Source organism: Tauraco erythrolophus, chromosome 10 (assembly GCF_009769465.1).
Source record: "Tauraco erythrolophus isolate bTauEry1 chromosome 10, bTauEry1.pri, whole genome shotgun sequence".
Lineage (NCBI taxonomy): Eukaryota > Metazoa > Chordata > Aves > Musophagiformes > Musophagidae > Tauraco > Tauraco erythrolophus.
In genome coordinates, this window is record NC_141474.1 from 25,352,428 (window position 1) to 25,377,165 (window position 24,738).

The 24,738-nt window shown below is 38.8% G+C and overlaps 1 protein-coding gene across 5 annotated transcripts in view; it reads left to right on the plus strand.

Moving 5' to 3' along the window:
* Window positions 1–24,738, plus strand: part of MAST2 (microtubule associated serine/threonine kinase 2) — a 194,868-nt gene that overhangs the window by 151,258 nt on the left and 18,872 nt on the right. For all 5 annotated transcript variants that reach the window (XM_086617846.1, XM_086617847.1, XM_086617848.1 and 2 more), the window contains 12 exons: window positions 1,003–1,212; window positions 7,342–7,443; window positions 11,079–11,211; window positions 12,868–12,929; window positions 13,578–13,663; window positions 15,615–15,823; window positions 17,220–17,358; window positions 17,789–17,921; window positions 19,270–19,435; window positions 20,473–20,574; window positions 22,175–22,297; window positions 24,536–24,645. In XM_086617846.1, the coding sequence (XP_086473972.1) occupies window positions 1,003–1,212; window positions 7,342–7,443; window positions 11,079–11,211; window positions 12,868–12,929; window positions 13,578–13,663; window positions 15,615–15,823; window positions 17,220–17,358; window positions 17,789–17,921; window positions 19,270–19,435; window positions 20,473–20,574; window positions 22,175–22,297; window positions 24,536–24,645 (1,575 nt within the window). The remainder of the gene's footprint in view (window positions 1–1,002; window positions 1,213–7,341; window positions 7,444–11,078; window positions 11,212–12,867; window positions 12,930–13,577; window positions 13,664–15,614; window positions 15,824–17,219; window positions 17,359–17,788; window positions 17,922–19,269; window positions 19,436–20,472; window positions 20,575–22,174; window positions 22,298–24,535; window positions 24,646–24,738) is intronic.

Sequence of the window (24,738 nt, forward strand, 5' to 3'; positions counted from 1 at the left end):
GTCCATTTATTTTGTTTATGAGGCCAGTGTCTCCATCTATTTTTAACTAATCCTTGTCTTTTTCTTTAAATTCTGAATCAGATAAACACTGGAAGAGGGATGTTTTGCTTAGTTTTATATATACTTAAAAAAGCTATTTTAAAGTAATTTAAAATTATGTTGAATAATATTCTCTCATTATTCCCTTGTATAACTGCATTAAATTTACTTTATACTGATCCAAACTTCTTTGGTTTTGGTAGGCTTTCCATTTACATATTGGAAATGCAAAGTTTTCTTTTAAAGTAGTTCCAAATTATACTGGGGGTTTTGGCAAAAAACAAGTTTGCCACTGGGGCTTTTGGTACCAGAGAAGCAATGAAGATAGATTTGGATTTTTAGAAAAGTCAATCTGAATTCAATCACGCTGAAATGTGCTGAAGTGATTTGCAGTGAAAATAAGTGTGTTTTTTTTAAAAAAAGCTGAACATGGAAATCTGTGGAATCAAGCCTTTGAACTGAGTGTGAGAAGATCGTGTGTCCCAGACCTGTCGATATGGCCATTCCTTCCTGGTTTACCAATAGCAAAACTAGATGTTTCTCTGGAGACAGGATATCAGTGCTTATAGTGATAGAAATGCTGTGTGTCTGTTGCTTGGCGCAGTGATTTTCAGGTTCCATGGTCTTGCCTAAAAGTTCTGAAAACTGCCACATACCTTACATCCTTGCTCTGGAGACCCAGGGAGGAATATAGCCTCGAGACCAGGATATTTTTGTAGTCATTTGCATTTTCAGAAAGTGTGTTCCGACTAATTTTTGTTGTTTGCTCATGTGAACATAACTTTTGCCTATGGTATACTATTTTTATTCTCAGCAAAATGCTGAAATTGGTATTTTGGAATATTTTTTAAGCCTCATGCATTTTAGAATTAAGAATATATTACTTTAGCACCCTACTTGTTTATGTGTAAGTTCTGGGATAGTAAAATTTAAGAGTAATTTCTGTTTATTCTTTACTCTTAGGCCACGGCACAGATGGAAGAACGGCTGGCTGAGTTTATTGCCTCTAATGCTCCAGAGAACGTGCTGCAATTAGCAGATGGGGTCCTAAGTTTCATTCATCATCAAGTTATTGAACTGGCCAGAGATTGCCTAGATAAATCACGTGAAGGTCTTATTACTTCTCGGTACTTTTATGAGCTGCAGGAAAACTTGGAGAAACTTCTCCAGGATGTAAGTGCTCTCTGGAAAATAGAATATGTTATTTTGATTGAAACTTTAAACAATAAGCCAGAGCTTTGATTTTAGGAGAGACGATGTGGATTGCAGGAGAAGGGCAGTGGGTGGGGGTGTCAGGAGATCTGAGCTGTTCCAATCTGATGTTGATCTACCGTGGGTGAATTTGAGCAAATCACTTCACCTGTGTACTTCATTTGTACAAAAGTTAAATATGCATATGAGTAAGTCAAAGGCAGTCTTTATCATTTATGAAAATTGAGTTCATCCAGATGAAGGGAATTACTGAACTTTTTTTTCATGTACTTCAAGACTCTGAATGACTTATTAATTACAATAGTGCCTTCAAGGAGTGAAAACACCATAGTTTGTAGTGTTGCTATAAATTTTTCATAAAAGACTTTCTCTAGCTGAACTTAATCCACTTGTGGGTTTTTTAGTACTTCGATGTGTTTTGTGGTGTTCAAAGCATATGAAAATACACAAGGGGGCACAATTTTAATGCATGCTCAGTATGCTTCAGCTGCTCATTAAAAATTGCTCTTTTCCTTTAAAATGAAAATAATATTAAATTAAAAACGTCTCTTAGAATTTATGCTGTAGCTGTTGTGAAGAGTCAGTGCTCCTACTAGTTGCTGGGTCCAGACCTCTTTTTGGGAATGTCTTCCTAATCCTCTGCTTTGATATAAGGGATAGCAGGCTGAAAACACAGAATTTATAAAGATCACAGTCTCAGATAACAAATATTATAGAGACACCTAGAAACAGAACACCTGAAATAATTTTTCTGTGTTGCTTTTTAATCTACTTGGTGAAGATGTGTTTATACATCATTGATCAGTTTGCCAGCCCACTGACGTGAATTGCACTAGTTTGTGCTCCTTTGCCACGCCTTCCAGACATTAGAAAATGGCAGATGAATAAAAATACTATATTAAGATACAATTATTGTATCAAAAAACTTTGTGAAAACTGCAAGATCTTCTCTTGTATCAGCTAAAAACTTTGGCTACCTGTGTTATATGAACGTGGCTGTAATTTCCCTGATATTTTGTTATGCATGGGAGAAAAATGACTCATGTTTGGTTTTGTGGTGTTCTGCCTGGATGGGGAATATAATTTTGACAGAGAGAAAGGGAATATATTTCCAGAGCCTATATGGTTGTCTGCCTATGGAATATCAGTAACCACTGTGGATGCATTTAATAGTAAAAATGTGTTTCCTGGTAAAAGTGGTGTTCTTTGGATGCCATGCAAGGGTTTGACCATTGATGCTACCATCCAGGGCTGGAGAAACTGCATCTCATCAAAGAAATTGTTCAGTATTTGTAGTCTTTAAAAAAAAGGAAAACATTTCTGGAGTTTGAAAGCGGCAGCGTAGCCTTCCTGGGCAGGATAAGCGTCACCCAGCCCTTACTGCCAGACCTGGCGACGGCTGGCCGCGGGTGGGCAGGTGGGTGGGCAGTCCTGGGGCATGGGGCAGGCACCGTGGGGCTGCTGGTGCGAAGGGTGGATGGAGAGATTTCCTGCAGCCAGGTGAGCACGTTTCAGCGGGTCCGCCTTCTACCTCCGGAGTCTGGAAGCAGGGTATTTGCACACGTCAGCTATGAAATAAGGGATCAGGCCTCTTTGGATGACGGTTTGGAAGTTGAAAAGATTTTACTAAAAGTGGATGCATGTGCTCGGTAAAATGGCTGGCATTTCAAGTGGCACAAGGGGACTACAGTGTGTTTTACTGCTTGCGATAGCAGGTACTTGGAGCTTGAAATTCTCTCACTCCCAGGCTTTCCTCCTCTGTGTGTGGACAATGATTTCTCATACCGTGAGGAATTGAGAGAGTAATAAATTGGGTCTGGCCACTTCCAGTCTGTACTTTCTGGCCTGAAGAGGTTAATCAGGATCTCGGAGAAGGTGTGGGTCAGATAAATCTACTTTTTCCTTTCCTCTCCCCTCCTTCAGAACAAATCTTCAAAATATACATCTTAAATGTCCTTTTCCCCTTGATCCTGCATGCATTACACTGCTGCTCCTAAGCACAGGGAAAGATGACATTGAACTGTTATTGGAGAAGAACGATGGTCATCTCTGGGCTTATTCAGGAATTGACATTCAACGCTTACTTTGACCTCTTCCTCCTTGACATCTTCTGCAGAGTGGGGGTGAGAGAAGAGTCAGCTCTTAAGTTTAATTGATTTACTTTAGGAAGTGAGGTGGGCTATAGACTGTTAAGGGGAAGGCTTAGAGAGACAAGGGAGGCAGAACAGACCTGGAAGGAAGAGGACAAAGAAATTAAGGACAGCAGAGGAATGCCAAAGACTTAATTCCACATCTTTCTCATTTGTTTTTTCTGTCCTATCATAGTTCCTTGGCTTCTCTTTTATATTTTAATATTTAAAAGCTACTTCTTTTCCCCTGCTTGCCAGTCTGCTTTGCCCTTCAGCCTGCATTCTAGAAGGAAATAATTGGGACGTTTCAGTCTAAATATACAGAAATTGGTGATAGTATTTCTTTTGGAAGACTTGCCCGAAATACAAAAGTTTGGAGTCAAGTTTAGATTATTCCAAATTTTAGGGCAGGGTCATTACCTTTGCTTAGCTTGTTAGGTATCACACAAAGTTACACACTATATAAATAACACCAACTGCAAGGTCATCAGAAAGGCTCTTCCACTTGGCAGTTGTATGGTCTGTGCAGTAGGATGTATAGTTTTATGATATATTTTTATAACATATAGAAAGATAGGCAAGATGATTTATTGGTGAATAAGGAGGTCAGCAAGTGGTAGGAATACCCACAAATTTTCATACAGTTTTACTGTGAAAGAATGGATTGTCTTGAAATTCCTTTTTGAGGTGTCAGTTCTAACACGTGGTAACAAACTAAACTCATGCAGTATTTCAAACCATAGAAAGGAAACTTGATTTAATATGTTGCAGTTTGAGTCTACTTTATATTGTAAAAATATATCTGTAAAACAGAGTAATTTGATATGTAAATAATGAGCTGTTTAAATATACCAAACCAGAAAGCTTTTAAAAGTTTTTAGATCCTGGCTTTTGTAATAAAATGCCAACAAATCTCATTAGTTATGGCAAATGAGATCTTCTCCCTTGTTTGCAGCATGAAATACTGTCTTTTAGCCAGAAAAACCTATCGCTTATTGCATCATGGAAATTACCCTGAATTAAAAATGAATTTTCTTTATTTTGGAAAACATGAACTCGAATGTCACACTTCATACTTAAAGTAAAAATATTGAAAAATAAGATGAAGCACTTATAAAAAGGAATATATGAGATTCAACTCCTAATCTCTTACTGTGGGATGAGCTTAGAGGATGGGATAGGACCTCAGGTTACTGGGGAAAAAAGGTTATAGTCAGTTATTACTGGGCTGAATTGACGAGGTAAAACTAGCCAAAAGAAATTTAATGGCTTTCGCGTAGGTGTAGCCAATTGGTGAGGAAGGTGAAGGATTACAGGTGTTTCTGTGCATGGAACAAAAGCAGCAGAGGAGGGTATTAGTGTTATACGGCGCTGACTGATGCTGCACGTTGGCCGATGGATATTCTGATTGGGATCGCTTTCTTAATACGAGCCCGAGCGTAAATTTATTGGTTCTTGGCATTGCAGGTCTATTGTTTTGGTTTCCATCAGTATATTAGCTCAATTACAGCATTGTGACTTGCATATCCCAGTTATTGGTGCTGCTGAACCCCAGGGGAGGACAGTGATTTTAATTTCATGCCCCAGTAGCTACAGTTAGTGACGGATGGGTCTTTCAGATAAGGCAATCGGTTTGTAAATTACCCGTTGCTACCTCCTGTACGCGTGTCACTGGCAATGTGTGTAGGAATGGCATCAGCCTCTACCCACAACCCCTATAGCTTCTCCCTCCTCCCCGTGGGAGACCATGGGGGGGAAAACCCTGAAATGCCACCAGCAGCAACCTTCAGACAAGCGTGTCGTCATTGGGAACTGCTAATTAGATGGCACGGCTCGTACCGAGGCACATGGAAGCGGCAGGCAGCGCTCGCCTATATAACCCGCCGGTTCCCAGATACTGTCCCCGGGACAGATTGTACATGAGACCTCTGTAGGGATGTCCGGGCTGTCCTGCGCAAGAAGGAAACAAGAAGAGGCAGTTTTACTGAGGATTTTGGAAGAGCAGCGCTGTGCAGAGATGATGGCTGAGTGGCTGTTACAAGTTGTGTTTGATTTTTGTAATCTTTTTTTCTTTTTTTTTCCCTTTTGCTTTTCTGAATCGTTTGGCAGTCATGGTCTAGCTTTTCATTTTCAAAACAGACACCTGATTAAATTAGTTACGTTTTTAAATTATTTTGCCGAAATTGTCATAGATGAGAAAAGGAGAAAACAAAAGGACTTGATTTAAAAGAATAAGTTTGCTTTAACAGTATAAACGGAGACAAAATGATGAATTATATATATTATATTATATTTCTCGCATAATATAAGATGTAGGGGAGAAAGGACTTTCCAATTGCATGGCTCATATTTCGAATAATACATGGTTGTTGATGTTTTATTTATTCATTTCAACACAGCTAACCCCTGGTGATCTGGAATGGCTTTTCAAATATGAAAGCATTAATTTCTTTCTAGTAGTCATATTTTAACTTACAAGTTTGCGTAATGCATTAGGGGACACAGAGTGAATACTAATCATCCTAATTTTGATTATTTTCTGATTTGTAATTAGAAAATGCCTTTTAATTGCAACTTATTTCAATGCTTTCAAAATAATCTTCTTTTTAAGGCTCTATAGCTGGGAAGCGTCTCTGATACTGTTTTTAGATGATGTACTAGCAGGTACATTGTTTTCTTCAAGATTAAAATTCTAGCCCTAGCTTATCACTTAACAGTGCTGATGTAGACAATCAACATTTCTTATTCTGACCTGTGTCAAAATGAGAAATAGTGAACTTTTACAATTTTTTTGTTTGGTAACAAATTATCAGGGGTATATTATTTAAAATGCTCCCTATATATTTCTATCTCTGAATTTCTGCTTCCTGTGTTTTTATTCTTTTAGGTGATCACCAGCGTGATTTGACTTCTCACCCATATATGTCTTTTTCTTAGATGGTGTTAATGAACAATGCTAAATGAATCTTTTCGTTTATTGCTACTTGCATCCTTGTTGATAAAATATCATTCCTATAAGCAACTGGCTCATTGCCAGCATAAGCTTATTGGTTAAGTTCTGGACTTCACATTTGTGGCTGTGCTAAAGCCTAATTTTTTTCCTTGGGGAAAAGATAGCTATACTTTGTGTCGGAGTTTTTACATATCATTGGAACCATCTTTTTATCACCCTGCAATGAAATACTATTTTGTTTGTGCCTCAGGAATCGTAATGTAACCATTGTGTGCTTGAGCAAAAGCAGAGTAATTTGGGGGGGTTTGTTCAAATTTGTCTTTGTGGTTTTTTTTAATTTTGTTTTATTTTTTTAAAATTATAGCTTTAGTATGTTTATTGTTATAAAAAGACACCCGCTCACACACACATACACCTTGAAACCCAGCCTTGAATTTATACTGAAATCTGGTAAAGTAAAGGGAGTGGACAAGAATAAATTCTCTGAATTAAATAAGTTTCTATATGCTCTTTGCTTCGCCTGTCTGGTCCGACATAGCCTACAATTCAATGCTGTAGTTGTTCAGCAGGATTTCTAAAATTAAATAAAGAGAAACTAAAGTTTAGTTTTTCTTGATGATGAACAGAAGTAATTTAAATTCTAGCTGAAAGTAAAGCCCAGAAATATGTGTGGCTGTTAGTAATTATCTAGATGTCAGTATTGTGTGGAAGGTAAAATTGAAAAAAAGTCAGTATTCCTATTTTCATTTTTAAAAATAAAATAAACCCACATTGAATCTAATATAATTGATAGATGATATAATGCATAGGAAGCCTTTGAAATATCCCTTGCATGATAAAAGGAGTCAGTTGTAATGGAAAAGCTGTATGTAACTTGGCCTGACTCAGTCATGCCTTTGCTGCCCAATTACAGTTACTGAGCTGTTGGTTGCTCTGCCTTCAGCATCTGACATATAAAAATGAGAAGTTCACTGCTAGGACCATAATGGGATGTTCTGCTCTCCACAGGCCCACGAGCGATCCGAGAGCTCCGAGGTTGCCTTTGTTACCCAACTTGTGAAGAAGCTGATGATTATCATTGCACGACCAGCTCGGCTGCTTGAGTGCCTGGTAGGTTTGGTCCTTGGGATACTGCATGTATGATCTAAATAGTCTAGTGTGGGTTTGAGGAGATAAGGAACACAAAGCCTTCAAGAGAAAGCTTTAAATTCTCATTAAAATAGTGAAAAAAAATCAGTATTTTAAAAAAAGAAACACCAAATGTCTTTTATGTTAATATAGAAGTATCTTTCCAATGGACTGTCAACTGCAAGAGCAGCTAAACTATATTTTCGTATAAAGTTTATGGCTGAGGGTCCAGATGTAGCTGTTGACATCATTTCATGCTTCTTGGTGCCACCTGATTTCCTCATGTTGTTAATAGCTACAATAAAGAGCCTGTAAATGTGTGGTGTGTGTACGTTGCCTGGAGAGCCATGCTAAGAAAGAACTGTCACTGAAGAAGAAATTCCCCTCCATGATGTAAATGATGTTTGGGCTTTTGGACTCAAACTCTTACCAGAGACCCAGCAATTACAGAGAAACTTGGTGTCAGGTTTTCCAGCTGTGAACAGTGAGAGATCCAAGCAGGTTTGGAAGCCTGGGTCTGAAATCCTATTTGGTGCTATTAGAATACATGGCAAAGCAAGTCTTTTTGCTTTTTTAACAACTCACTCTGGCAAATAAGAATATATTTTTTTTATTTCATTCTAGAAAATGGTGAAAAGTGTTTAGGCCACCGCAACGAAATAGGCCACTGCGTCCTAAAGTTCTGCAGCTCCAAAAATACCTTGTAGCTACAGGGGAGGAGTGGTGGCTACAGGGGAGGAGTGGTGGCGAACAGTGTTTTGGTGGTTATTGGTTATAGGAGTCCGTTCTGTGACTGTATTTCAAAAGAATGTTGAAAAATTGGTGTGAGTGTAGGGAAGAGTCACAAAAAATTGTTGGAATGCTGGAGAAGGTGTCACAAACCTACAGTGGAAACATATGAAATGACAGGATGAAATTCCTTGGCGTGTTGAAACACACAATCTGATGGTTCTTTCTGGATATAAAAATAACAGGGAAGCTACATCTGTTTGAGATATCAGGGAAGTTGGCTGAACTAGGAATCTGTGGCTGAATATAGATGTACAGTTAATACTTGAAGCATGTTGAGGGCAGCATGTCCATGGGCGACTTTTAGCAAAGATAAATGAGTTTCGCAGAGCTTCCTTTGACAAAGTAGACAAGAGTGGTCCAATCTTTTCAGTGATACCGGCCTTTGAAAACACTTGCAGAAGTACTGAGAACTAGTAGATTTTTGAGGATTCCTGTATTCCTCCTCCATGACTGTCAGATGGATGGTTTTGCTGGGAACCCTATAGTGCAAGGAAGATCACTGTCAGTAGTGAAGACGTAGGCTGCACAACCAGCAAGATAGATGCCTACATTTACTTATTCAAGAAGTCTTCACTAGATTACATTGAAAATCCTGGGCACAACTCCATTCGCACTGGGAATTCTTTGGCTTTCAAAAACATTTTTGTGATTTAGATGAGTTTTTGTGACTCGAGTTATCTTCCAGCACTTACTCAAAATGTTTTTTTGGAAGTGAAGACAATGGAGGAAGGAGATAAACTTAAGCTTATTGTATTTGTATTTGCTGCATTCACCATTGTCATTTGTGCTTGTGCACGCTCTACTAGTAACACATCGTCTAGGAAAACATGAAACCTCAGTAAGTTTTGTGAACCCATCTCTATACCTGCAAGAAGCTCCAAACTCAAGCCAGCTTTTAGCTGCAAATCAAGGTCTCCAGGTTCCTTCACTGTCTTCTGCACCTGATGTTCTGCAAAATGAGTGGGAGCAGGTGGAAGCAGTAAAGTCATTGAGATTTGTATAATGAACTCCAAAGCATGTAGTGACAACCTTGACAGTGAAGTGGCTAGACTGAAGTCTATAGTATAAAGTATAAAAATAATATTTGGATCTATTTGTTAGTCTTACCTGTTTTTTTAACCTGCATTGCCTTTCTAGCATTTTTTTTTCCAAATATATATTTTGTTCTGCTAACATGAAGAATTAAATACTAGTGTTCCTTTTATCCTATAAAAGAATGAGAAATACAGTAATGGATAGTCAACCATTTAAATAGCCTAAGAGCTACATTTAATTTTCATTTTTTAACATTTTTTTTATACTTTAACCTTTAGCTTGAATGGTTTGTGAATTTATAAAGAGTTTTTTTAAGATTGAGTATTAAGATTCATTTTAGTAACACAACTCATTCTTATTTCTTCATCGTAAATGAAATAACTGGCTATATAGGCAGTGGTTGTGATAGTTGTGATTGTTTTAATGGGGGTGAAGGCATTGAAGTATTTTAAACTTCAGTTATTTGGCTTCAATCTTTGTATTACGTGTTGGACTGTGAAATGTTTATTTATGGACTGAGACTCTGGGACTTCATAATGTGTTTTGTCCATCACTGAAACCGTCTTTGGGAAAAAGTATGTAATTTATTCTTTTTTCAGATTATTTTTACATAGCACCTGCCTCCCTTTGTACAGGTCTTTATTCTGTATTCAAACAATTAAATAAATCCACAAAAAATAACACAAAACTGGAATTTATTTCATTTCATCATTTTTGTGTGTTTGAATTTTTTGTCACCAGGCTTTTTTTCCTTCTGTCCTTCTTTCACCAGTAAATGACTTCCAGTTGTATCTTGAAGAGTCCTTCCTTGACTCCATTTTCCCTTTCACCTTGTTCTATTGTGCTGCAGTCTGTTGACCATCTCTCCCGTGGGCCTCTCTGGTCTGGCTTCTGCTCTGTGCCAATTCTGAGACAGTTCACGGAATCATTTAAGTTGGAAAAGACCCTTAAGATCATCAAGTCCAACCATTGAATGAAACAGCTTCTACAAATATTAATCCTTTTCCAGAGGAGTTAGGAATGAACTTTTCTTGCATTGTTGCTGTCTTTGGTGACAGCGTGTATCGAAGCAGCATTGCTTAGAGCAATCAAGAAAAAGTGCATCTTTTCTCTGTTTCTTTAACCATTCTAATAGCTTTACATTGTCACAATCTCTAATTTCTTTTTCCTGTTTGCAGTTCTGTGCTCTGTTTTCTCTTGTGCTGCTGACCACACTCACGTCAGTTCTTTTCTGATGCCCTCACAGCTGTATGCTGTAACTCTTCCCCTTTTATCCTTCCATTTCACTAGAAAATTTTTGAAGAGTCTTGGCAAAGCTGCTCATTGCTGGTGAATCATGAGGTTTATCGGGGAGAGTTAAAATTAACTAGTGAACTTGCTGCTGAGCAGGATGCTTCTGCACCCAAAAGCTTGTCTTTTATTTCCAGCTGTATCTGTTGGTCTAGTAAAAGAGATGACACCTTCTTATAACCTTTTCTTGCCTTAGAGATCACATACACCAAGACTAGGTTGATAAGATGATCCGTGCTGTATATAGTGTAAGAAATACTGCAGCAGTATTTCTTACATAGAAGGTGAAATCCAGCAGGCTGTAAACGTCTTGTCATTTTTGCGGAGCAGAGTGGAATGCATTGACTTACTGCTTGTAACTGTGAATGTTTTTCGTCACTGCTGAGCCTAGAATTAACTTTGGATGTTTCTGAGGGATCTCCTATATGGGGAAGAAACCTTTCGTAATTGTAAAGCTGAATCATTTACCACTTTCCTTCTCTCTCACTACCTTGCTGTAGGAGTTTGATCCTGAAGAGTTCTACCATTTGTTAGAAGCTGCAGAAGGCCATGCCAAGGAAGGGCAAGGAATTAAATGCGACATTCCTCGTTATATTATCAGCCAGCTGGGACTCACCAGGGATCCCCTGGAGGGTGAGGACTCTTGTTTTATGCTCTCCAAACTGCTGAAAGGATAACCAGATCTCCTGGTCACTACATAGCTGAAGGAGACTTTTATTTTATTGGTTTAATTTCTATTCCATTTTCCCTTGTTTTCCAGTTTGCTGTCAAATTCTAGACTGTCCTTTCCAGCCCCATGTCTCAAAGGAATGTTGCTGGGGTAGGGATTGCACATCAACAGTGACAATTCTTTACTTATAATGTTAATAATGTCTCTCTGTATTATAGCTGAAACAATGTTAGAAAATGGCTTTATGATTTAACTGTTTTCTCTGTGCCATTGGACAGTAAAAGTAAATTCACCCTTTGTTTTTCTGATCTGCCTGCCTGCTGGTGGCCTGGTTGGAAAGTATCCTGTCATCCTGTTTTGATGTCCTCTGTGGGAAAAATGTATTTGTTGTGATTTTCCATGTGAAACCAGGACTAGGATGAATTTTTAGGTGGAGATGAGATTGTATTTTTACATCTTGCATAGCAGCGAAAAGAGAGAGAGTAATGCCTTAGAAGACAGTAACAGCTTTTCTGCTGGGTGCCAGAATTGCATATGGTAAACTGAATATGCTGTAAATGTACAGAGGCCCAGAAGATCCTAACTTTGGAATTTGTGAGTTAATATTTCTGCCTGGCACTTTGCTAGCTGAATCTCCTCTCTTATGACAAGTTTTATGATCATGTACAGCTTGCTCAGCAACAATAGAAAGTGTGATAGAGACTGGAGGTTACCGTGGAATATTTCAGCAATCGAACCGTATTTTTGTTTCTCAGGAGAGCATAATTTTAGCATAAATTAGTAGTCTGGATAGGACTAGTTTAACTTCTGCGGTGTTTACTGGAATGACAGTGACAGGTTGACTTCAAGTGAAGAGCTCTTCGGGAAAATTTCTACCAAAGATTGCTAAATGCAATTTAATAGCATTTGTTGAAATCTGACATTAAAGTGAAATTTCTTTTGATCCCTGTCATGGGAGAGAACCTTTCCATCACTAATTCCCCTTACTAAAGTCAAATTTTCTTTAGAAATGTGTGGAGATGTCAAGGTGCCTTATTTTCTTTCTGTAAGGAGGGCACCCAGAAATGTCAACGATGTCTGTGCAGACACTAGTAGTTAATGTAGGATTTGGTTTTGCAAAGTTTATAGCATCTCCTAAGACAGCTGAGTAGCCTCAACTAACTGACTTTCTTCCAGTTTGCTGCTGCTTAGCATTTTGCAGAATGAGACACATTCCATGGAGGGAGGTTGTTTGAAATGTAATACTTTTCTTTTCTGGAGTACGGAGGTGCCACCAGCCTATATGCAGATATATATATATGCATGGAATAGGTTTTAATTGTAACTAGCTAGTGATTTCCCCAAACTTGCATTTATTGCTTTTACTTATTATAGAAACCACCTAGAATAAGTCAGGCTGAAATTAGAACAAGTAATTATATTTGTCTTTCTGTAAAATACTGCCTACAGCTTAAAAGATGTTAAAGGTTATCGCTGTATAATTGGAGTGACTTTTTGCAGAGGGGAAAAATGTCCTTCCTCCTCTACAAGCACCTCTTAAAATCCTGTTTGTCTTGTATAAACAAAGAGAATAGTGTTTGATTGAGATCATTAGAAGTAATCTTTCCTCTTCTTTTCAGAAATGGCCCAGCTGAATAGCTATGACAGCCCAGACACTCCTGAGACAGATGATTCAGTCGAGGTAAAGCAGTAATACACTCATTCTGTCTAGCGCTTTTTTTCCTCTGGAAAAAAGTAGTCTACAGTAAGGAATTAATTATAATGCAGAGTAATTTTATTTTTTTTTAAAAAGTGCTGACATTTAAAAGCGCATGCTAAAACTAGAGTATACACTCATAAAAATGTGGAAATCTATGTTGTTGGGGTGAAATGCTAAAAAGTTGCAAACAGGCATTATCATCAAGTTCTGTTGATGTTTTTTTAGAGTTGCAAACAAAAATCATCTGGAGAACTTATTTATATCTGCATTTGTAAAACGCGATGGGTATTGAGGATAGTTTGCTTTAGTAATGGATTGTTGGAAAAATTTAATTGTATAACTCACTAGGTTTCAAAAATCCTTAGTTGTTTAGTTTATTCACATTTAAAAAATATAATGTTGGAGAAAGGCCTGAATCTTATAATCTACTGATTGTGCTAATAATTGTGGAGGGAATCTGCAACGGTCCTAGAGATACAGATGATTATCCTAAGGCTGAGGACTCCAGGGGTTTAGAAATATATTGAGTTTGAGTGAATACTGGTTAAAGAAGAAAAAGGACAAAAAAGTGACATGCAGAACGAAGTCATTCCTGCTCCTGATTTCCATTTTCTTGTCTTCTTTCCCCAGAGCCGTGGGGCCTCTGTCCAGTCAAAGAAAACTCCATCTGAAGAAGAGTTTGAAACTATTAAACTGATCAGTAATGGTGCTTATGGGTAAGGCTTTTAGACTTTGCTTTAGAAGAAAATGCTGTTATTGTCCTACTCAGGGTAGGGATATAGCAAAGTTTGGCGAATTGGTTTTTGTTGGGTCTGTAGCATAAATTAATTTTTCTTGGGTCTTACAGAGGTTGCACACTTGTGAAGTCTTTTACATTCTTCTGGGAGATGCATATTCTTGCATGTTCTCAGGGTTTCTTAGTCAGTAGCCCCTGTGCTTGGACATAGTTCCTGGCTGTGAAGTCCTTACTTTGCGCTGAACTGACACACAGCTTCCAGCTCAGGAAAATTAGTTGCCCTGCGTTAAAGCTTTCAGAATATGGTGTTCCTAATCCCTCTGTGGCACAAGTTTTCTGAAGCTCTTCCTAGCTGTGATCTCAAGCGTGTTTTTCCACTATTTCTGCACTGTTTCTTTATGGTAGGTAGATAAAATATAGGTGCGTCAGAACCTTAGCTTGAGATGACAAAAGCACCTTCCCTAAACATTGTCTCTAGGGAAAATATTGTTGGTTGATTGTGAGATTTCCTAAGTAATAGTAAAAAAATGTGGTTCCATGAGTCTGAGGAAATTATTTTGCACCCATTTCCTTATTGCTTGTCAAGGCATTCTGTATTTCCTTTCACGCTGTCTGGTTAAGTCCTGTGATTTGTGTTTGTTTAAAGGCTAAATGAATGAGGATAAAATTCTGTAGTTGCAAATGTTATTGGTGATTCATTGAAACAGCAAGAATATTGAGGGAGAAGTAGTTTATGCTTTTCCATTCTTCCATCTATTCAGGTTATAGATGTAACATGTGGCTGTTTGTAAGCACTTGAAATACTAAAAGAAATGCTAAAATTACATTGGGGCAAATCTACTGTGAGAAGTAATACAATAGAAACGCTATTAGATTTTATTATCCGTTGAAGAATCCAGAATGAAGTTGGTCAGTTAAAATTTTAACCACTCATGCAAACCTATCCAGAATTTTAAAGACAGTTCCTGATACTTTGCAGTTCGTAAATCCTTAGCAGTGAAGTCATTAGGCTGGAAGTGAAAAGCAGAGATATTCAGTAGGTCATAGCCACAAAACTTGAGCATATACTTGAGTGTTTTGTTAAAGTGGGTGCTTAGTTAATAGCAACTCATTTTTTTAAAATTACATGTGGAAAAAGCATAAGGGCATTTTTTAGTTAGTGAAGACATAATGAAGCATGTCGAAGAGCCATATTGTTAGACAAGAAGATTTTATATCTTTTCAGTCATATTTCTGCACTGGCCCCGTGATTTAAATGTAATTTTGTAAAAAGTGGAGAGAGAGGTGGTAGTTTTGCTGTTAGTCATATCTGTCTTTATCCTGGGTGTATTTTAGAGTCAGCTGCTGGTGAGACACAATACTATGTTAAATGTAATACACTCCAGAGAAAAGGAAACAAGTACTGATTCAATAAGGCAGGCAAACTGGGTGAAAATTTTATTTGCAAACTATATTATTTATGTACAGGAATCTAATGATCTTCAAATGATAGAAATGAAAGAAATACTTTACTGAAGGAAATCCCTGGTGACAGTGTTGTGTCAAGTTGATTTTATGGAGCTTGGAAAGAAATTGTGCTGGGTCCATACGTTTTGGACAATTTTTTAAGTGAAATGGTGACTGTAATGTTGAAAAATACATGCCTCTCTGCAATGATGCTTAAGGAAGTTTGTGACATTTTTGTCTGAAATATTTCCTTGTTAGTCACATCAGCAAAAATGCTCCATAATTCAAGAAGGCAGAGTAGCTTTTGGAAGGAAGCATCATGGAGTTCCTTCTTTCTTAGGGGAGCTTGGCACTGAGATGGGTTTTTATGGGATCACAGATAAGTTGTCAGGATCCATCTGAAGCATTTGCCATCACTGTTTAAAACAAAACAAAACAGTTTGAACTGAAAATGGAACTTTTCCTCTTGGTATGTGGTTTTCTAGAGCAGTGTATTTGGTGCGACACAAGACCACTCGTCAGCGTTTTGCCATGAAGAAGATCAACAAACAGAACCTAATTTTGAGAAACCAGATCCAACAGGCTTTTGTCGAGAGAGATATCTTGACTTTTGCTGAGAACCCCTTTGTGGTCAGCATGTTCTGCTCCTTTGAGACCAAGCGCCACCTGTGCATGGTTATGGAGTATGTGGAAGGTATGGTTGTCATTATCTACACCTGTAAAGGGACCTTAGATAGGATGGACGTGTAGTGTGTATGCAGTGTGTCTCCTTGTAAAGGATGATGTTTCTGAGTGATTTTATAAGATGTATGATTTTGAGCATAATACTGATCAGTGCACTATTCTGAACATGATATACGGGAAGACCATCTCATGTATGTGCTCATCCTTTCTTCATGGAATGTGAGCTCAGTCAGCCCTGCAGTCGCAGGGGACGTCGTGATGCACTTTTAAGGAGGAGTGTACGTATGGACTGCTTGGGCTGAAACGGAGAAATGAGTCATTCTACTGCTGGTACAGTTTAGCGTAAGAAGATACTCCGTTTGTAAATCCCTGTGACTAATGCAACATGATTGCAGTGGAGCGGAGAGAACACAAAGCCACATGTAGAAAACTGCTGGGATCAGAAGTCAGCACGAACTTTCCAATCCTCATTGGAAAGAGATCCTCCTGCTCTCCTGTGGGATGGCGTGGCTAGATCCGTAGCACATTTGCTTGGCCTTACAGTTAGAAAAAGACAGTTGAGAAACATCACCGAGCAACACAGTCTTGGTTATTTACCAGCCTGTTTAAAAATACGTTGCTATTTTATGCTGGTTTTTTGTTTGTTTGTTTCACTTATTTTTTGGGATATTGTTTGATTTCATTTTATTACTATATCTTATTGCAAGCAATATGTTTCCACTGCTGGATAGGATTAATTTCTTATGCCTGGCTTGCTTGGCTGAATGGTTATGAGAAATAAGCTTATAGTCACTATATCAGTGCTCTTTCAGATAGATTAGTGGAATGAAAACAGATGTATTGACATAACAAATTTTAATATTAATTCCTATTTGCACGTAGATATGAAGGTCGAATGAAATGTGTGGCCAGTGTTTCTTAAGAAGCTTGAATCAGGGACCCACAAACTTATTTTCATGAGTACCACCGTGTCCAAAGGCACAACTGCCTCTCCATGTGTAAGGAGAGCCGGTTAGTAGTTGTAGAGGTGTTTGCTTACTATTTTAAGAAGCTTGTAGATCAGAAATAGTGTGTATCTCAGTGGTGGAAAGCAAAGAAATTTATAGAGAAGCCAAACAGTCATGAACTGCTCTTTCTTCAAGGCTTGCTTAACAGTTTGGAAACGACATCTCTATGGTTCTTGGACAAGCCTGCCCAGCGTACATGAATCTCAGTTTTCCTAAGTTTTTAATATTTATTTGAAGCTCAAGATGGAGTGTAGAGAGAGCTTTAGAATTCAGGCTAACAGGGTTGAGAGAGACAGCCTTTTGCTGTCTAACTCGCCCTAATCTAGTATTGTAGACCCTCAGCTGTTCTTTACTGATATTTGCCATTTCACTGTGCCACATTTGCATTTTTTTTTCTAGGAGGTGATTGCGCTACACTTCTGAAGAACATTGGTGCCCTACCTGTTGATATGGCAAGGATGTATTTTGCTGAGACCGTTCTGGCGCTGGAGTACCTACATAATTATGGGATTGTTCACCGTGACCTAAAACCCGATAAGTAAGTCTTTAGGTCTTCAGAAGCTGGAGGGAGAGAGACAGTTCTTCAGAGGCTTTCTCCGTAGGCAAGAGGTCATGGAGTCTAGAGACAGTGGAGATCTTCAATGGCATCTGACATGTAGGAGATTTTATGGAGGCTCTTGCTACTGATGTAGAAGCAGATAGACACTGAGAAAGGGTGGGAAGAATGTCTTCAGGTATTGTCTCAAAGCTGTTGCTACACTGATGAAATTATGGCAGAAGGTAGTCTGATTTCTAGTCGCCTTGGCAGCTCTGTGATATTCAGTTGCATAGGAGGTTCCTTCCAGGTGTTTGATGGGGACATAACACTGAGAACTTGCTTAGCCTTATCTTGTTCTTCTTATTTTAAATTGCTTTTGGGAAACGATTAATTGAACATTGAATTATTTCGCTGTTTTTCTCTCTTCTAGTCTCCTGATAACTTCCATGGGTCACATTAAACTAACAGACTTCGGACTGTCTAAAATTGGGTTAATGAGTCTTACAACTAATCTTTACGAGGGACACATTGAGAAGGATACCAGGGAATTCTTGGACAAGCAGGTAGGCTGAAAAATTTTGTCCATAGATGGGGGATCAGATGCAGGATTCTGTCTCGGGATAGAATCAAGAGTTTGTAGCACTCCCTCTCTACCTCGATGCTGGGCTGTGCGTTGTAGAATGGGAGGAAAAGATACAAGTCCATCCTCATGTTTGTGCATAAATTGGTGGTGTTTGTTATTTCAAATGCTTGTTTTGGAGTGATGAACTTCAGCTCTTGGTTTAAGATATTGAAGGTGTGGCCCAGGCAGCAGTGCAGGTGCGAACAGAAGTTGGCTTAGGGATGTAACATGGATTTTGCCAGAAGGTTGTTCCACGGTCTCCCCCTTCTGGTGCATAGAAAGTTCATGGCAAGTTCCTATATGTTTCTACTTATAATTTTGTCTGATGGCTTAAACATTGATTTTTATCCCCATGATATTTACTAAGGGTAATTTTTCTCCTTAGCCTTCATTTTGCAAGCCTTAACCAGCAAAGTTCAAGATAGATTTTCCTTTGATGAATGAGTAGGTCTTCCATGCACCTGTTTCAGCCTGAGTTGATATTTCCTGGGCATAGTTGACAGGAGCTATACTGTTCTGGATGCAGGCTCACCAGTGCCTTGTATAATGGGATTAAAAAATACTTCTCTCTTCTGAAAATACCTAGGATCACAGCTGAGTTTTCTTTTTTAGCTTGCCAAGTGTTAATTCGTAATCTTCCTGGGTATTGTCTTCCTTTGCTTTTGAGTAATGTTTTTTTTTCTAGCAGGAACTCTCTTTGGTCACTAGATCATAGTCTTGCACCTTGCAGTGTTATATTTTTTACAATTATTTTGTAATTGTTGTTGCTTCTAAGCCTGAGGCAACCTAGATCTTCCAACATGATTTCCTTAGCCGTTGTCTGTGCCAGCTATACCTCCCAAGTTCAAATGCTGAAGTGTGTAATCGTGCTGTGCTGCTAATTCTGCATCTGTGAAACTAAATTCTGCTAGCACAGAGATGCGCGAGGTTTGTCAAAACTCAGTTCCCAATAGCTGTAGCTGTGCCAGTAGACATCCATCAAGCAGACAGACCTACACACACAGAATTTGCATTTTTCCCATATGCTTTAGTATACGTGCACCACAAAACTACTTAGCTGGCATGTCCACACTAGGAACATTTCACAGTATGTGATATCATTTCTGTGCAGGTGACATGTTCCTCAGATATAGACTCTTGCTCTATGGAAGTAGTTCAGAGCATAAAGTGATTAGTGGCAAAACAGAAACTTCCTTGTAAAGCTCTGAGGGGAAAAAAATAAAAAAGACAGCTTTGATGTGAATTTGGCAATTTGTAGATTTAGTGCTTTCTTGTGTGTTTCTCTTGAGGTCTGTGGGACTCCAGAATACATTGCACCAGAAGTGATCCTGCGCCAGGGCTATGGGAAGCCTGTGGACTGGTGGGCCATGGGAATTATCCTGTACGAGTTTCTAGTCGGCTGCGTTCCCTTCTTTGGGGACACGCCTGAAGAGCTGTTTGGACAAGTGATCAGTGGTATGTTTCTGTTCTGATTCTGAAGGATTTCAAAGTGTGCCATGAAGTAAAACCTTGAAAATATTGAGAATCCAGAATTTAGTCAGGAAAGATGAGATATAAAATAATGGTTTTTAATTTTAAAATATCTATATTTCTCTGTCAAAGTAGCATCCATCTGATTCCAGCTATTGAAAGTTGTTGAGTTGTTTGACATCTTGCTAGATAGTTCTGTCATTGTGTGTGGTGTGGGAGTCATGCAAATCCTTGTGGGATTGGGGAACGTATTTGGGGATTTTTTTGTTCTGCCTTTTAACTTAAATGATGGAGGATATGAAAGGAGCAGCCTCCAACTGGTCTAATTCAGTTTGATCTTGGTTATTGCTTCTGTAGTTGCAAACGTCAGTCAATTAGTAATTGTATAAATGAAATAAAAAGGAAATTTTAAGCAAAACACATTGAAGTTATTGTACTCAGTACCTTCATGTCTTGTGACTTTTTAAAGCTATCTCCTGCTTGGCGTTGAACAGATGATTGCTTTGTGTTCTTTCAGTGAACATGCCAGTGAAAACATTTCCTATTGGGAATGCTTTCTGAAACAGTAAATTTTTAACACACTTGGTAAACGTCCTTTGTCAAATGCAAATTTCAGCAAAGAACTAAATATGATGCATGAAATTGTTACCTGCGAATTGTTCTCTGTTCCAAGTAGAATGAGTGCGGAAAGTGCAGGCACGAGATACAGCCGCAGTATTGTCAGTGTCATTGTTTTCTGGATTGTCATGGAAGTCCCATTTCATACTTTATTAATAGAGTTCTTAATGCTTTTTTTCTCCACAAGCACTGCTTGGATTGACAGCAGCTTTAGCTGACGCTGAATTTTATGCATTTTGGAAAATGTCAATGCTTGAATTATATTAAATATGCGAGCTGCTGAATTCAAGGTATTTACAGTTCTGGGGCAGTAGTGAACACTGTGTTTTACAGTACAGGAATGTGAATGGTTATTCAAATCGATCGTGAAGCTGGTAGAAAGCGTCAAATCTCTTTGTCCCCAGATGAAATTGCCTGGCCAGAAGGTGATGATGCACTGCCACCAGATGCCCAGGACCTCATTTCTAAGCTTCTCCGCCAAAATCCTCTGGAAAGAATGGGAACAGGTAGGAGGAACCTTGTGCATAGGAAAGCACTAGCCAGAAGCAGGTAAAAACACTACCTTGCCAGTGATGCACACCCACCCTCATCTAGAGCTAGGAGTCAGTTTATACTGGATTCAATGAATCCTGTGTGATGAAGCTCTGAGAATTAGTGTGGGTTGTACATGAGTCAGACAGATATGACTGTCTTGTCTGGGAAACAAGAAAAGAGCGCCGTCAGCTTGGCAACACAACTTCTCAAATTTGTGCTGTTCCATTAAAGGCTTGAGGATTGTGTCTCCATTTGAACAGTGTATAATCACATCTCTTTGAAGTTCCCTTTGGTTAGGGGCTTAATCCCCTACATGGATGTGAACTCCTGGATGTAATAAAATAAATGAAAACTTCCCCATTCCTAGAGGCCTGTACTGTAGAATTTTCCAAACATATAACGAAGTCTCTTTGGCAAAGTCAAATGCCTATGTCAATCTTTCTGTATATAATGTCAGATTTAAAGCTTTACAAGTCAACACTTCTCATTTCCCATCAGTAAATAACCATAAATAATCTCTAGCTACGCTCTTGTTTTAAAATCATTTATGCAACATTGCAGCTTCACATCACAGGTTATCTGTTTCATTGATTTGATTTATTTGATTTAATTTTGGATTTTCAATTGGAAACTACACTTTAAGGATAAAATAAAACCTAAATATGTAACAATTCCAAAAGGCACATGTATTCAGCAGACTTAACGCGTGTGCACACAAGGGTGATGAATAGATCATGAATTAATAATAATATCAGATGGTTTTCGCATGTTATTCTTTAGTTCCAATCCATGTACTTGAAAGATGTTGCTGTTATGGAAAAGATGTAGAGTATCTTGCCTTATAAAATGAGTTGATGGACTGATTTTTTTGTTTGTTTCTTATATACCTGTAATGCTGAGACTGCTGTTCCACTTGGCATCTCTTAGTGCCACTGGCACTCAGCAAACCTTTTATCTCTTTTCCTCTGCTACTCTCTTTTTTAAAAAGACAGTAACATATTTTATGAATATTAATTTCATTTGGAAAAAAAGGCACATATTGGTAGACACATAATCCTTAGTTTCTCCTGGGTACCCAGGCTTTTGAGTTTAATAACAAAAGATACTAATTCAGGGAGATATGTAAGCCCCTGCCTTGTTTTAAGTGCATGGACAAGTTTATTAATAACAGTGGAGCCACTCACATGCTAAGTACCTTGCTGAGTTTCCTCTCTTTATTTAGCTACAAACAACATGGTATTTAGAGTTTGGAAATTTTAAATTAAGATGTTAATTAGTTCTTAAGCTTGCAACTTGCTGTGGAATGTAACAGCAGATGCTGTCTTCCAGCCAGTTTAGTCATGTGTTGTCATTAAATAGGAAGAGGAGGTGGGAAGGAGGAAATCTGGTTCAGATTTTATCCTGTATCACCACTTTGGTAAAAGGATAATTTTTTTCTCAAAATTCCTGGAAAATGTGTGACCTAAGTGTACTCAGGTACATTCTTTTAGGCTCTTGATATTTTTAGGGTTTGTTTTTCTTGTTATGCAAATGCTGAAAGAAATACTCTGCAATAAAAGATGCTTATTTCAGGTAGTGCCTTTGAAGTGAAACAGCATCGGTTCTTTAAAGATTTGGACTGGAATGGATTACTACGGCAGAAAGCTGAATTCATCCCACAGTTGGAATCTGAGGATGACACAAGCTATTTTGACAGTAAGACTAAACATTCAACCTAAATGGCATCATATTTTTAATGCTTGAAATTGTTAGAGATAAGTCATTTTTAGAAATTGAATAAAACACTTGATGGAAATTGCTTTAAAAGTTTCTATTGAATGCCAAGTCAGGTTTCTTTGAAAGCAAATTAATTTTAAGTGAAAAAATTTTGCTGCTGAAGTCAGTTGACCTTTCACTGCTGCCTGTGGTCCTGCCAGCCATGGCCCTGCAGTGAGAGGGGCTGCAGTTGTTATGCTGGGTGCTCCCAAAGTGTTTGGTATATCCAACTTCCATGAGTTTTTGAGCAGTATTATCTTTCCCTAGTGACCGTTTTTAGCCAATAAATGTTTGGGTTTTTTTTTTTTGTTTGTTTTTTTTTTTAAATCAAACAAACCCAAAGTTTGAAGACAGGTATGCAGGGAAAATTCTTTAGAGATTTAAATAAATTATTTTCACTGCAAGTGTATCACCTTATTTCAGTGTTGTTAACTCTAATGAGATATGAAATCAAGTGCCTGTCTGGTGTGTATAAATGTCTGGAAACTGCCATGGTATCAGTGCTGTGTAAGATTCCTGGTATTTCCAGATAAGCACCAGGCAGAGTCAGTGCCCTTGGAAGAGAAGGGAGGAGTGTCATGTGATCGATGGAGAGGTCTCTGTCGCCAGAGCCTCTGCTCCCTCGCTTTTCTCATTTGACTTGGGAAGCTGAGCAGGTGGAAGGGTCTTGGGCTTGTCACTGGTCAGGGGGGTCTTTCCCCCAACTCCAGCTGCAACACAGGATGATGCTGGGCTATTTGAGTTTTCTGAGCTCTGGAAATTTCTGCTCTACGTCAATGGGATCTCTTCTGTCCGTCTTCCAGGACCATGGGACTCACTGATTCCATATGAAGCACATTTCTGCTCTGCTCCCATGTGTTGCTCAGGGTGAAGGGAGGGAGAGAGCAGTCGGCCTCTAGACCCTCGGCTGCCGCGCTGCAAAAGCAACGATCCTATTTAGATAACGCACTCCCAGTTTGGGGAAGAGGCTTTTAAGTTAGGGGTTGGGCGGAGAGGTAGGATGGGGAGAGAGAGATATGCAGAAATCTCCATGTGCTTGCTGCAGAGGACAATTTGAGTCAAGCTGTGCAGAGGAGACAGAGGTGTGTTTTACCTGTACTGAGGTTGTATTTGGTACAGTGTGTAGGAACCGAGGCTGTGATGTGTTTCTACTGCTAACTGGACTTACTGGACATTGAAACCTGAGCTCTGGTCACTGAATTGGGTCAGTGATAGGGAAAGGCTCAGCACAACAGCTGTGACAGATTCTGGTGGGGAACAGCACCGCGTTAGGTTCCGTGGTGCAAATCACCAGGTCTCTGAAGTAGGAATGACGGCAAACCCCCCAAGTGCCCAGGCATGCTCAGCAGGTTATCGGGGCGACTTTGAGGTAAGGCCTTGTAAAGGCTGGAATTCTCACACCAGGAGATATCTCACATAAGCAGTGATAAGAGTTGGTGTTGCTGTTACAAACCCTAATGCAGAAAATTTCAGAATTTACAAAAGTAGCTTTCTGGCTGATACAGTGCAGCAAATTTGGCTCAGTATAACTATCAGCTTTCTGTAGCCAAACTTATTAATGCCTGCTCCGCAAAATCCAATGTGGCTGGCTTAGAAAATCTCAAAGCACAAAATCTCTTTGGAGGCAGTTTAGATTTTTGCATTAAAAAATAGCTTTGCATATTGGCTGCTTGCCCATTTTCTTTCACAAAATCTAATCCTTTTTCCAGTTGTAGGAGAGAGAAGAGGAAATATTTTTGGGGGGTAGATATATTTATTTTTTTAAAGAAGGCTTGTATGTTTGTATGCAGGACAGACTTCGTAAAACCATAAAGCTGTTTACTGGAAATTGGGACAGTGAATTGTTTCCATGTTTCCTGCCATATGATTGTTTGCTGTAGGGAAGAAATATCCCCACCATGAAGGGTCTACAGGATTAGACACCTGCTGAGTATCAGCTGCTTTTAGAATATAATATAGCTTATGATATAAGATAAATTCAGTAGGAAGGAGGTATTCTTTACTGCTAATTATACAGGATGAGCAAAACTGGCTGAGTATGTTTCAGTATAAAGGAAAATACCCTGCGTGGTGTATGAACACTCAAAGCTCTTTTTAAGAAGACAAGTAGGAAAGCTTGAAGTGTGAGAGTTATCACCGCTCCCTGCACTGATGACTTGTGCCACGTTTTGTTCACAGCCCGTTCAGAACGATACCAACACCTGGATTCAGAAGAAGAGGAGGACACTAATGATGATGATCATGTGGAAATTCGGCAATTTTCCTCCTGCTCGCCGAGGTTCAGCAAGGTAGGAGCATGCTACTTGTGGAAAGAAAATATCTAGAGAGGAACACAGTTTCATTGCTTCGTATAGGGTAGGTTTTAGTCGTGAAGATGATAT